Source organism: Larus michahellis, chromosome 10, assembly GCF_964199755.1.
Source record: "Larus michahellis chromosome 10, bLarMic1.1, whole genome shotgun sequence".
In the NCBI taxonomy this organism is placed as follows: domain Eukaryota; kingdom Metazoa; phylum Chordata; class Aves; order Charadriiformes; family Laridae; genus Larus; species Larus michahellis.
The window spans coordinates 20,943,560-20,957,894 of record NC_133905.1 but is presented as its reverse complement, the minus strand read 5'-3'; the positions used below and the strand labels follow the sequence as shown (position 1 = coordinate 20,957,894).

At 39.3% G+C, this 14,335-nt stretch overlaps 1 protein-coding gene across 34 annotated transcripts in view; it reads right to left on the bottom strand.

The window, feature by feature from the left end:
- The window catches only part of ATP2B2 (ATPase plasma membrane Ca2+ transporting 2), a 429,829-nt gene that overhangs the window by 90,123 nt on the left and 325,371 nt on the right, over positions 1 to 14,335 (bottom strand). For 22 of the 34 annotated variants that reach the window (XM_074602515.1, XM_074602529.1, XM_074602530.1 and 19 more), the window contains 3 exons: positions 13,382 to 13,639; positions 11,714 to 11,839; positions 2,598 to 2,723 (listed from right to left, as the gene is read on the bottom strand). In XM_074602515.1, coding sequence (XP_074458616.1) covers positions 2,598 to 2,723; positions 11,714 to 11,839; positions 13,382 to 13,639 — 510 coding nt within the window. Of the gene's footprint in view, positions 1 to 760; positions 794 to 2,597; positions 2,724 to 11,713; positions 11,840 to 13,381; positions 13,640 to 14,335 lie in introns of all 34 variants that reach the window. The other 12 variants (XM_074602513.1, XM_074602506.1, XM_074602514.1 and 9 more) reach the window with 1 other exon arrangement.

Here is a 14,335-nt window from a genome sequence, read left to right as displayed (position 1 = left end):
TTAGAGAAATCGGTCGAGCAACCTTTCCTAACAGGAAGGTGAAAAACGTGAAGAAGTTTTTATTATTTTATTATGTTTTTTTTTATTCTAGAGTCCAGAAAATTAGTCTCTACAAATACTAGATAAAATAAGTTTTGTTTTGCTTCTGTTGGTTAATTGTTCATAACAGAACACAAAAGTCCTATAATGAACCCCGACGGAGACTCTCGCACTTCCTCAGTACTTGACCCACGGTGACTATTTCACACTGTACTGGTTTGTATTTCAAGAAAAACGGTCTTGTTTTGTTTACAAATGGTAAATTGGGAGAAGAAAATAAACAGCATACAGGATTTAAAAACACTCCCTGTGTCGCTGCATTCATGAAAATTTCAATTGCAAATTTGATTACTGTGATGGTAATAACTTAAACTGTTTTGGTTATTCATGCTTATTTTTTATTCCATTTGGATACTCATACTAACCAGCACAGCATGAACTGCTAACAGCAAATCATGCGTTTCAACATTTAATATACTGTAATTTACTTCTGGAGAATAACTGATTATTCAAGCTTAACATTAAGATTTGCAGCACCAACAACGTGTGCACACTTAAATGTTTGCCATGAACAATCCTGTTGATTTGAAATTATTCTTTAATTTAACTGGGCTGATTCAAAGACAATTATTTTAATCATTAGTGCCACCCCGATTTGCACCAAAGCTTGCTGGCTAAAAGCCTCATCGTTCCATTTGATGGGGTACAGTTCTTACTCTACCTGGAAGCTGATGTCCATCCTCCTGTTTCACACCTGCATGATGATTTTTACAAAACGTTAATGAAGGATAAAAGCATACACCCACATAAGACTGTAACAAACATTTGTGACTGGCAGGATTTCAGAGAATCGCAGGTTTATATATGGGAGTATGTTATTTGAGCGTGGGCCTCAATCTGCAAGCGGCTCTGCCCGGGCGCTCCTCGGCACTAGCACAAAGCTGCGAGAAACAGCAGAGAACGTGAGGGAGTTTTCTTGGCATTGTAGCTACACCCAGCTCGATTCAGCGTCTGCACCAACCGCCCTTACACACCTCTGTGAGAACCTCTGTCTCCGGGCAGTACGTTACGCTGCCGCCTCAGACGGCTCCTTCCCTGTCTCTCAAGGCTTTCCACAACGAAACGCGAGAGAATCGCCAGTGTCCCGAGCAAAACAACAGGGAGGCGGCCAGCCCGGGCAAAGGCAGGACCTCGGGGCAGCCAGCTGCCACCTCCAAACTGGTGCTGAAGTTGCTCCTTCTCTCCTACGATATCCTCAGCTGCTGCCAGATCTCAAAAGGTCTGTGTCCAGGAGTCTTTCTCTTAACGACAGCAAGATTAGACTCTACGATACTGTTCAAAACTAGTCTGGCATGGAAGGGCTCTACTTTGGGAAGTTTCAGTCTTTCTCCTTTTCACGTTCCTAGAATTTACCTTGCCTAGCAAGTATTGTGCACTTCTGTGTAGAAATGAAATGGCAAATGCCTCTTTTCATCAAGTGAAAAGGGATTTCCTCAGAGAAACACGGGGTCACGTTGTTGAACTTGTTGAACGTATTTAGAAATGGAAACTGTAGGTCATGAAAACCACTTAAATTTGGCCTTCCTATCTGCAGCTTCAAATTAAAAGGATGGAAATGAAAAAAGGTGGAACCACCCTGCCTGAGAGATACTAAGTTAAATGTTCTGCAAACCTATAACTACTCTTTTTTTTAGTAACAGTGAAAACCACTAAAGAGAGTGGAAATGTTTTAAAAAAAACATATTAATTAGCCCTTAATTATGTCTGAATGATAAATACTCTTAGAACAAACTCGGAATGAAGTTCTGAAAGTAGACTTGAACAATATACAAGACTGTATGAACAAAAACTGGAAAGGACACACATTAAATCGTGTTTCTGCTTAGTGCGCAACCCATCAATTAGCAATTGCTTATGACATCACACTGTAACATGGTGAAAAGTCTAAAGAGATTTCTTGATTTCATTAATTGATACAGGACACCAAAGTCAAACTCTCTGGTTCATTTACTGCTACTTTCTTCTCTTTTACTATTCTTAGTCTGACCTTTACTCCTTAAGAAATTCAAATGCCTCTACAGTCAGTCACTGACATTAAACAACTAGGCTAGCAAAAAGCCACATCTTTTTTATTTTATTTTTGAAGTTCAAAGAAAGGCATTATTTCCATGGCCAAGGTTTGTTGGTTTTTTGTTTTTTTTGTATGAAAAAAATATTACATAGATGTAAATGCACAAGAGCAAAACCTTAGCAAATTTTAGGTGAGCATGGATTTATGTACAGAAGACACGGCAATGGGAGTATGCCCATGTATTCCCTTGCATTTCATTATGTACTGAGAGTCTGCCATTTCACACTGGAAAAACATCTTGTTATCCAATGTATTTATTGGTTAACAGCTTTTGCCGTTTTTCTGTGTGATATGTAATGACAAAAATGTATACAAAAAAAAAGGAAGTTTTTAAAATCGTATTTATTTGTCAAGAAGGGAGGAGAGCTCTGGCTACACCAAGCCCAAGAGCCTTCTTTGGAGCTTCCTTATGTGTTGTGAAATTTACCTTTCTTATCTTTCTTTTCTTCTTCTTCTCCTCCAGCGCCTAGCAGAGTAAAGATGATGCCTGTCTGAGAATTCACACCCACGGCAGTTACAAGCATTCGTCCAGAGCCTTCCATGACATGAGTACCTGAAAATATGCAATATAGGTTATATACAGCTAAAAAAATAAAAGGAATCACAGAACCATTAAATATTTTATGCAAGACTTTTACTATAGTACTGAGAAAGATTTGTTACACTTTAAGAATCTATATTAAGGCCAATATAATCACGTACTAAAAATAATCTCTATTGTTGTAGATTATTCTCAACCAAGAACAGATGCATCATGGCAAATCTTAGGCTGTACATCCATTAACCACACACATCGGATTCCCTTTTTAAAAGAAATGTTGTCACTAACCAAGTTCACAAATCTTGGAAGATAACAGTTTAGCTTCACACTGATTATCCTTGTAGCTTTGAAAATATTTTTTTCAGAGTTCTACAAACATTCCTCTGTGACTCTAGTCAAGACTGCACTGACTGTACGTGGAATACTATTACACAAACGAAGTGAGAATATGTGTGCAATTTTTCTTATCTTTTGCAGTTATGGTTGATTTACAGGCATAGAAAAAATATTTTTGAGGACAATTTCACATCTTCGAACTTGAAAAATCAATACAGAGAAAAATCCTCAAGGGGATGTTTAATTAAATCAAGAGACTCCCAAATAGCAAGAAGAATCTGACGTACACTTGAAAACAAATTCAGTACGTACGGAGATTTCTATTACTCTAAACCAAATCAAAATGTACGTTAAATTTTTCTAAGAAGGATCATTTAACTAGGTAATTATATCATAGATAAAGTAAATTACTTTTGAGAAATATTTCATGCTTTGTTGTATAGAAATTGTTTATTTACAGGTCTTGTTCTTATATTGAATCAAATGTTAGGTGCACCTAAGATCACAGCCTCTTAGAAACCTTTTGCTGTGAGTTGTGGAAACAGAAACAAGTGGAAATTTCTACAAACACTCAAAAGTATTCTGATTTACATTTTAGAAAAATTTTATAACGCAAGATTTGCAAAAGATCAGTCTACGCAATTGCACGCTGGCTATTTCTACCAAATGTTTGAAACTGAAGAACAACCTGTTATGACGTGTACTTAACACCAGTTAATAAAAGCTTAATACAAAAAAAAACCCTATCATTGATGCATAGGAAAAAACGTGCCAAGGATGGTATCAAATTGTGACTAATTTGTCATTTCATATGGTGACAAAGTCTTAATCTAAAAACTTCGTTACTGAAGTAATATTTAAAATGTTTGAAGAGAGATATCCTTAGTAATTAATAATAGGTAACAATAATTAATAATAATTAGAGTATCCTTAGGGAATTTTAAAAGATACGCAGATGTATCATCTGCGATGATACATTGAAGATACAAAGCAGATCAGTAGCGCTTCTACAAAACAGGTGAAAAACAAATACCTAATGACCGGGACCTACTGACAGACCGATACAGCCATTCACTGACAGCAGAAGTGTACCAGAGACGGAGAAGTGGATGAATACCCGTTGAGAGCTACAAGGGCACTGCCAGGGTGGGCAGAAAAGCAAAAGCTCAGCTCAAATTGAAACTGGCTGGAGACGTCAAAATCTACAAGAAAGGGTTCTTCAGGTACGTAGACAACAAGCAGAAACAGAAGGAAAATACTGGCCTGCTGTTAAACAGGAGAGGTGAATTAGTCACCAACAATGCTGAAAAGGCAGAGGTTCTCAACGCTTTCTTCACCGCTGTCTTTATCAGCTCCGCGGGGCCTCAGGCCCTGGGAACAGAAATCCAGGCTGGTGCAGACCCACCGCCGGTGAAGGAAGAGGTCGTCTGCAAAACACTGCAGGAGCCTGACCCCTACGGATCCACGGGCCCTGATGTTACCCACCCACGGGCGCTGAGCGAGCTGGCTGACCTCCCCAGGGCCGCTCTCCACAATCTTTGAGAAGTTGTGGAGATCCCTGGACATCCCAGAAGACTGGAAGAAGGGTAATGTCACCCCCATCTACAAGAATGGCTTAAAGGAGGATCCAGGAAATTACAGGCCCATCAGTCTTACTTCAGTCCCTGGGAAAATTATGGAACGAATCCTCCTGGGGGTTATTGCAAACCAAACGAAGCAAGTGACTGGGATAAGCTGGCACGGACTCACCACGGGCAAACTGGGCTTGACAAATCCAATTGCCTTCTATGACAAAGTAACCTGCTTGGTTGATGCGGGGCGAGCGGTGGGTGTTGTCTACCTGGATTTCTCCAAGGCTTTCCACACGCTTCCCCACAGCCTCCTCCTAGAGAAACCGGTGCGTCACGGCCCAGACAAGCCGTCTGTGCACTGGGGGCGACAGGCGGCTCCCAGAGCCTGGGGGTCAATAGCTCCTTCTCAAACCAGTGGCCTGTCACAAGTAGGTCCCCCAGTGATCGATACTGGGCCCAACGCTGTTGTTTTTAATCCTAGGTGCTACAGTTTTAAATAAATCATATTTTAAGACCAGTCATTATCCCAGGCTTGCTGCTGAGGGACATCAGAAGAATGAGACCAGATGGAATCAGAACATAGTCCAGGAATTACATTTTCCTTTGGGAGGGAGATGGGGGCATGCAGAGAAAAATTTTTTTTCTCTTCTTTTGAAGCTATTTGCTGGTTTAAGAGTCCTTAAGTCAACTAGACAGTTTAACTACTGTGGTAATAAACCAATTATACTGTTTATAATACTCACTTTAATCTTTGCCTTGTCACTGCACTATCTGTGACAAATTACTATTCTTTGCCGGGTTTTAATCTACTGTTCCTTAGATCTTCACTTCACTTCAAAAGTTACATTGTACTGCTTTACAATTACCAAGTTTGCCATAAATGTAAGGTTCTCCATTTAATTTTCTTAAGGTAACTTCACTGTTTCATTCATTCTGGAACAGCATGAATTAGGTAGAGTCATTAACTGACTTGTTCTAAACAATTCTGCGGCTAATGAGGCAAAAATACAGGTATGCTTATTCTCAATTATCTTGTCCCTATCACTTACCCACTTCCGTCATTAACTACCAATCAATATTTTAAAACTCAAGTGAAGTCAGTCACTGATGCCTGTAGCTCTGAAATGCACCTCAGCAGGGCGTGCCTGAAGCCACGGCAGAAAATAAAAGAAATCTTCAAACAAACTTCCTGCAAAATCCTGCAAAATGGCTTTTAACCAACTGAATTATGAGCCTGTTACATTGAGCAAATGAGGAATATAATTAATTTAATGGAGAATCTTACTGGGCATTCAGATCTACTAAATCTGAATGGCCATGGACAGATTCTTTCTCCTCTCCCTTTTTAAAAAACATTTTATTGGGTTCATCCTCATCTACATATATTAATTTCATTGAGTAATCTCAAAAAGCCAAAAAAAGACATATATGTGAACCTTTTTCCTTAAATAGATTAATATTTAAACATACATGCACACACTGGCAACCCATTTTTTAAAAAGTCCCTTTTTCTCATTACTGCTCTTCCAGTTGCTGTCCTAGAACACACTGAGCAATGCAACTATCTATTTATAATCAAAATATCTTTCTCTAAATAATCAAAAACTCTCATGTTCTTAAAAGGAAAACAGAAACACAGAACAGAGAGAACATCTGTCAACACTAAGCCTAATCTAACAGCATAAATATCTCATTAGAACACAACGAAAATTTCAGCAGAAATAAGCCAAATAATAACAAAAATGCACTAATGGTCAGATATATTAAAAAAAGAAAAGGCAGCACACCTTCTCAGTGCATTGAGAACTGTTCTATGGCTTTCTGAGACAAAATCTGATTCCTTAAAAAGTCATTTTCTTCCTTTCATATGATAGAGCAAAACATCACAAACATACGAATTAGGAGCACAACGCAAACAACCAAAACCAAGTTACATTCAAGCCTAAAGCAACAGAAAAGATGATTAAAAACCAGAACAGCCTTGGTTGTACTGCATCAGACGAAACAGCAAACGTCTGAAACTTAACTCGGAAATTTAGAGGAACTTCCTTTATGATGTTACACCACTTAAAAAAATATTTTAATCAAGAACATGCTTTTAGTACTCCTATGTTTCGTTTTGAAGGCATCTGCTTCTGTGTTGGACTACAAAGGTGGGTAGAAATATCCTCCAAAAAGTGGCAGGTACACCTATGTATCAAAGCCAGCTTCATTAAAAAAAAATATGCGTCCACCAGATTTCAAGGTTACCTCTGCACATCCGGAAAGGGAAAAAATGTCTTAACTTGAAATGCCTTTCTGCACTTTTTCTTAACGTTAGTCTTGTAAAACATAATTCAAAACTGTTAAGGTGCAAATAAATGCATGTTCTAGGGCAGGTCCTAATTTATCATCAGATCATGTTCTGCTAGTACTACTGGGAAAATTCTTCAGTATCTAAGCTAAACCAAAGAGCTCAACCTCCTGCCACTCAACTCTGGCAATTTCACCATTTAAACAGTATTATAATTATGTGACCTTAAATAAAGAAATGGGCTCTACGACTTCAATCAGCTATTGTTATATAAGTGGAATTCTGGAACAAACGCGTGTTTTTCACTTAATTTGTACACCAAGCATGTTATTTCAACTTCATCTTGAACAATTCTACTGACTTTTTTCCTCTCAAGACTAATTTTTCAATATTAGTGAAATACATTTTTTCACATGCTGAGTATTTAATTTGAAGTTGATAAATGGTGAATATTCCAAGATAGAAAAGGAACAAGTCTAGTTTAGTAAGAAAAGAGATAAACAGATTAGACAGATCAGGAACCTATTATAGCACATACTTTCTCAGGCAAAACGCTATTACGTATGAGACTGCTCAGAAACCCCCAGATCTAACAATAGTACTGGTGAAACGCATCAGAAATAGGGCTGAAAAACAAGAAAAGAAAACCAGATGTGCCAGTTTGAGGGGTTTATACTGCTTTGCTACTTCCAGCAAACTTGCGGTGAACGAAAATTCTCCATCTACGTATCTAAACAACTGTTCTAGTCACTGCAACTACTAAGAGATAACTGAAGTTAATAATAAACCAGATTTCAACACATCCAAATAATTAGGGACATTTCAAGTTAGCTACTCTGTTCTGAAAATTTCTGCTGTGCTAGAAGCCTAGCTTGGAATATTTTCTGGCAGGGAATTAAGACAGAATCAGAACTATTTTTCTCCAGGCAATAACTGACCCGATTCCTTAATCAAGCTTCCTTTTTATGTCCAAAACCTAACAAAGCACCATGACCAAGAGATTTCTTCTGTTTATTTGTTCTTGAATAAGCTCTGTCGTCTTTTGTTTCCAATCCTTGTTGCGCACTGATAGAAAGACTCGTTTCTAGAAGTTATGTTAGGACAAAGTAGTGTTCTGCCAGTCTCAGTTCAGTGAGAACTGCACTAGGTGAGCTCCTCTACGTAACTTTTTCATGCCACAATCAAATTCATCTAAATACCCGGAAAAAAAGTTTTAAACAGTAAGCCTAATGTATTTTTTACGATGATGATTATTATCACATGGTACCCCAAAATACTTCACTGTGTGGAATGCTGAGGCCGGACTCATCATCAAAACTTCTGTATTCAGGAGTCAGGGATTTCTCCGAACTTTGAACTGTACAAAGCGTCAGTCCAGCCCGTTGAGTAGCGGTCAGTTTGGTTACCCAAGCTGCACTCATCTCTTGCTTGGTACATGCCCATGCTCATTGCAAAGAAATTTAACGTCCCCACGGTCTCGTTTAAGCTGGTGACTTCTGATGCAATGGCTTATGCTACACTGTGCATGCAAATCTCTGTTAGTGAACTACAAGAAAATGTTTTAGACAGACGTACAGTGGAACTATAGAAGAGATGCTGCTTCCTTTGGTTTCAGGTGTATCGGAGTCTGTATTTCCATGTCTGCCTCCCTAGGTGGTACCAAATGTGCTACATACAGAGGGAGATGCACCATCTGGGTTAGTCAGCACTTGTACCCTTCAGAATTGCTTCACAAGTACAGTAAATTACTGTCTGGATGATTAAACAGGACATTAAGCACAGAAACTCATTTAGTTTAATTATGTCATTGAAACTGATCGAATATTAAAAATGTTGTTTCAGGTGCCAATGGTGAAAATAACACTTCCTGATTCAGGGTGTTTATCTTTCACCAAATTTAGACTCACAAAACAGACTGTGGCTGCAATTCAAATGTTACTTTTTTTCAGTTATTCCTCTGTCAAATGTAGACTGTTTTAATTTCCAACAGACGATTACAAGAGAACAGTGGCAAGCAACATCCTGACAATATCTGTCTAAATTCCAAAAGCTTATCTGGAGATAAATTACTGATGTCTTCAGATGCAAAGATAAGAGGAAAACCTAAGGTCTGTTTGCTGTTTTTGTGGGGGGTGGTTTGTTGTTTTGTTGGCTTTTTTCTTTAAGAAAGTTCTATAAAAATATAAGCCTAGGCTAACATCCAACAAGAACTCCGTTTTTAAACCAGGCAAAACCCACCCTGAAAGACATGGTGGTTTCCAGATTTTTGGGTTTTGGACTACTAACAATTTCCAGTGGACACATAAACTCACGCATCATTGGGATTAAGCCTTGCACTTTATTTACGGGAAAAGGTAGTTTTTTGTGTGGTAGAATTTCAAATCATCAACTCTGCTCCTGAGCAAATAGAGTTCATGGATTTTCTAACTTGGTATCTGTAAAAATTCATTAGCGTAAGTATGGAAAAAAGGTGTGTCCAGTGCTTGTTAAAATACCACATTCACCTTCTTTGTAATCACAACAGAGATTACACAGTAATAGAGAAAAATAAAGAGCCTAAACTTTAACTCTGCAATAGAAACATAAAGACAAATTTCTCTCCTTATAGCAAAGAAATTTTGAGTTTTGGGAAGCAAGACAAAAACACCTTTTCTCCTAACTCCACTGCCTTCCCTTTCTCTTCCCATGATGCCTTTTCAGGGCAATACCTTCATGATCTTCATTGCCACCACTGAAACCTATGGGCATTCAAAAAGACCGAATTCAATCCAGGAATACGTGAGAGTACACAAACTGATGGAAACTTCATAATGAGAAAACCTCTAGAATTCAACAACAGGGTATTTCAATTGATAGAAGTCTGTGATATTTCGTGATAGCAGTTTCTATAAGAAAATATAATTTTTAAAACTATCTCTTTAAAATGAAAATTCTGTTCCAGTTACAAAGTTTTACGTACGAAACAGTACAACTGTCAGCTACGGGAAAAGAAGTGGAAAAAGAATGTACAAATATTTCAAGGGCAAGATTGGATTACAAATTTTTTCAGGACCAGCAACAGTCAGTTACCCTTCCTCAAAATATCACTGCAGGCCTCCCCGTTCACACTTCGGAAAGCATCTGCAGGAGAATGCTTAATCCACAATCAAGTGAAGCCTAAACAGCTGCACTACCAGGATAAATCAAACTGTTGTAAAACTAGCAAAAATAACCACCAGTGGCTTCACACACTTCTCACGAAAGTCAGAACGCTTCCTGAAGTTACCCTACAGTGTCTCAAGGAGCCCGAAGGACACAAAGAATTGGGAAGCGGCACTGTCCCCGCTACTCAGCATTTCTATAGAGGTACTACCTGCAAATACCGAGCTCTTAATTGTATTTTCTCTGCACGAATGCAGCCTTTGGCATTTGCAGCTGCCCCACTAATCTTTATTAGCCTCTAGTGAACATGTGCAAACACGTCTTTCAGAAATTTCTAACTTGGAAAAACTTGGAGTTTTACAACATGACCAGCAAAAGGCATACGCTTGGCAGGGACACTGCTGCAAAAACGTTTAACAAATAACACCCAGAATGTTTTCAAAGAAACCAAAGGAATTTTTTTCCTAAAAGAGCAAATGAAATTTGTTTTGCTGCTTTATTCTCCGAAGTGATAGAAATTTTCCGTGTCATTTGAAAAAAATCCTTTTTAATACGCAGTTTCAGGCAGAAAGATGCTTGAAGCTTGATAAAGTTAAAATTAATTAACAGGCTCTTGAACACTGTGGCAATGGCAAGTCCACAAGTAACATTAGCAATTTCTTCATCTTAAGTTAATGCGGCCACATTTGACTGAAATTTGATGGTTTTTTATCAGACCACAATCCCATAATTTGCATAATAAACAGTCATAATTTCATAGTTAGTGAACTAATTATCTGATTTTAAATTTGGGAAGGATTTGCACTGTTAATTCAATAAAAATTGTCACATCCTCACTTGGCGATACTTGTCTCTTTGGCACAAAAGCATCTCCCAAGAGCTGCTGCTTGGGAAACCCCAGCTCCGGGGGGCAGGACGGGGGCAGGATTCCTGCAGGAACGCACGCCTGCCTGCTGCACTCCAACCGAAACGTTCTAGTTGGGATGGCTCTTGGCTGACCGTGCAACCAGGCAGCGAAGAGAATCCCTTCCACGAATAAAAAGTTCCGATGTATTTGAAAATGACCGTTTCAGGTTATAACACATTGATGATCGTTACGAGATTAGCGGGCTGTTCTTTTGCGATCACATCCCAGCTGGAATCTATCAACAATCAACCTATTTAAAAACTATATTTATTGAAATAAAAAAAAAATCACATTCTATTTAACCGATTTACTATATAGAATTATATTACAAAATACAAATATTACAAATCACTTGAATTTACCACAGAAGTCAAACCCACAATATTTTTGTATATCCGTTTCCTTCAAAGCACGTTGTTTCTTTTTCTAGTGTGTCTAGTATACACACAAAGTGTTTAAAGAGACTTTAAAAGGCTTTGAAATGTAATGGTTAAATTAAAACTAGCAGGCAATGAATTGAAACAATTTTTATTTCCCTAAGGGATACTTTCTTAAGTATCATAATCAGAAATAATTGCACACAATCAAAAAACAATAGCATGTCTTTTGCATGACAAACAGACACAGCCAGCGTCTGCCTTCAGGAGACCAGTGGTATCTAGGTTACCAAAACCTGATGGTGTGGAAAAACAAAACAAATCATGAACAAAGCAGTGCATAAGAGATAACTCGGCAAGGATTCCGGCAGATTTACCTGACAGTAGCATCGGGTCTTTGTCAACAGACTTGCGGACTTGGTCTGACTCTCCAGTCAAAGAGCTTTCATCAATTTTAAGATCGTTTCCTTGAATAAATATCCCATCGGCAGGTAGAAGATCACCTTTCAGTAAGAACACGGTAATAGAAAACCACAGTGGTTTCAGTAAGATTGTTTTTATAATTACATAATGATTTTTATTATAAAATCAGAATTAACAACAATGCATTAGAACATAAAATGGAAGCAAAAGTGAAAGAATTACTACCGTATTGGTCCATATCCCCCTGTACTCGGCACTGGTGAGGCCCCACCTCGAGTACTGCGTTCAGTTTTGGGCCCCTCGCTACAAGAGGGACATTGAGGTGTTGGAGCGTGTCCAGAGAAGGGCTACAAAGCTGGTGAGGGGCCTGGAGGACAAACCTTATGAGGAACGACTGAGGGAGCTGGGGTTGTTTAGCCTGGAGAAGAGGAGGCTGAGGGGAGACCTTATCACCCTCTACAACTACCTGAAAGGAGGTTGTAAAGAGATGGGGGCTGACCTCTTCTCCCTGGTGACAAGTGACAGGACGAGGGGAAACGGGTTCAAGTTACGTCAGGGGAGGTTTAGATTAGATATTAGGAGACATTTTTTCACTGAAAGGGTTATTAAACATTGGAATAGGTTGCCCAGGGAGGTGGTGGATTCACCATCTCTGGAGGTGTTTAAAAAAAGGGTAGATGGGGCACTGAGGGACATGGTTTAGAAGTGGCTCTTGTCAGGGTAGGCTAAAGGTTGGACTCGATGATCTTAAAGGTCCCTTCCAACTTCAACAATTCTATGATTCTATGATTCTATGATTCTATATTAGCCATATTATCGTAATCCTATAGGGAAGGGCCTTTGTATTGCAACTAGCTTTTGCCCAATGCTATCCCAGAATCAGAACGCATCACATTTAACATGCAATGAACATAATAATCACTGAGATTTGGCAAGGGGAATACTCTTCTTAACATGACGTGAAGGTTTCTATGTCAGACTTCACGGGAACTGACAACGGCTAACGAACAGCCAAGCCGCCCTTTCCCCTTCCCTCTCCGGAAGCCCCTAGCGGAGTCCAGGACAGACGTGACGGCTGACAGAGCAGGCGTCCTGCTGGAATTTGCCCTTCAAACACAGAGCACACGGGGTTCCTGCAGAGGTCCTTCCTGTTCACTGGAGCACAGGGCTTTCCCCACGGCACGTGCTTATATGGCATCCACCTCCTAGAAGCCCCCGACGTGGGGGAACTGATGGGATCCATAGCTCTGGAGCAGCCTACCAGAGGAGCACAGAGGCAGAATTCCCTTTCACAGAGCATTTAGAAGTACTTACTCTTATTCCTAACCGGACAGAAACCAAAATTTCCAAATAGTGTAAGAGAATTGCCTCTGTGCGAACAGTTCTTGTCCTTGTCAGTGAAAGGAAGTGAAGATTACGGCACTAAATTACCTAGTGCAATTTTATAGCAAGGTTCTCCTTTTGCCCTAACAGCCAAATCGGTATCTTACTGCGGACCATAATGACAACACGTAATTCTCTGTCTTTTAAATCACTTCCAGTGAAATGAGTCTATTCTGCCAGAAAGGGAAAGGAGAATAAATAAAGTTCCAAAAAGTAGTCATCAAGTTGTCAAAACTTACCATATTTCACCTGTGCAATGTCACCAACTACTATCTCTGCCACTGGGATTTGGATAACCTGCCCACCTCGGACAACGGTAAATTTCTGTTCCTGCTCAATACGACTTTGAAGCCCGCGGAACTGCTTCTCCTTGCTCCAGTCATTGAAGGCAGTGACGAGTACGACACAGATAACGGAGAGTAGGATGGCAGCACCTTCGATCCAGCCAGCTTCAGCCTCACCCTCGTCTTCAGCTCCGCCTGTCGCAGTACCACACCCTGCCAAGGCAATGCGAAGAAGCGCTCAGTCAAGCAAAGACAGGGTCTAGCGTGGTTAGCACAAGGCGACAAACCTGCTGCGAAATCACAACAAGGCTGAGGAACAGAACTGCTGTTCCAAGCACTGTCTGCTAAATGAAACATGGTGGGGCAGAGAAAAAGCAGAAGTGGAGATGCCTGAGGAAAAGAGAAAGAAAATGAATCAATAGCGATTTTAGGTCTTTTTATTTTTCTACTGAACAAGCTATTCTCGGTAAGCCCAAACTAAACAAATGGGAAAAGAAGGCACCGATTGTGTTATCCAAGAGAAGGGCTGACAGCTTCCCCTGAGCCACCAGGCATTCCCAGAAATAAGGAGGACTTGGTAAGCGTGGCAAGAAGGTCTAAAGCAATGAGTAACATCAATCAATTGAAAGCAACGACATTACATTAAGATTAAAAAAACAGATTAAATTAAAACAGATTTAAGAAATAATTTTCAAAACAATTTCCAAATGTTCTCAACTGAACATACTTGTAAGGAACACTTGTTTAAAGGTTACTGAGATGAACTAAGCATTTAAATGTGATATCTAAGTATTCAAATGTGATAATGAAATATATTAGGGAACCCTGAGTAAAAATAATAGACTAATATTAATTCATCATTCTTCCTTACAGAGAAATACTGTGGCACGCTTAGAAAACTGCAAGTAT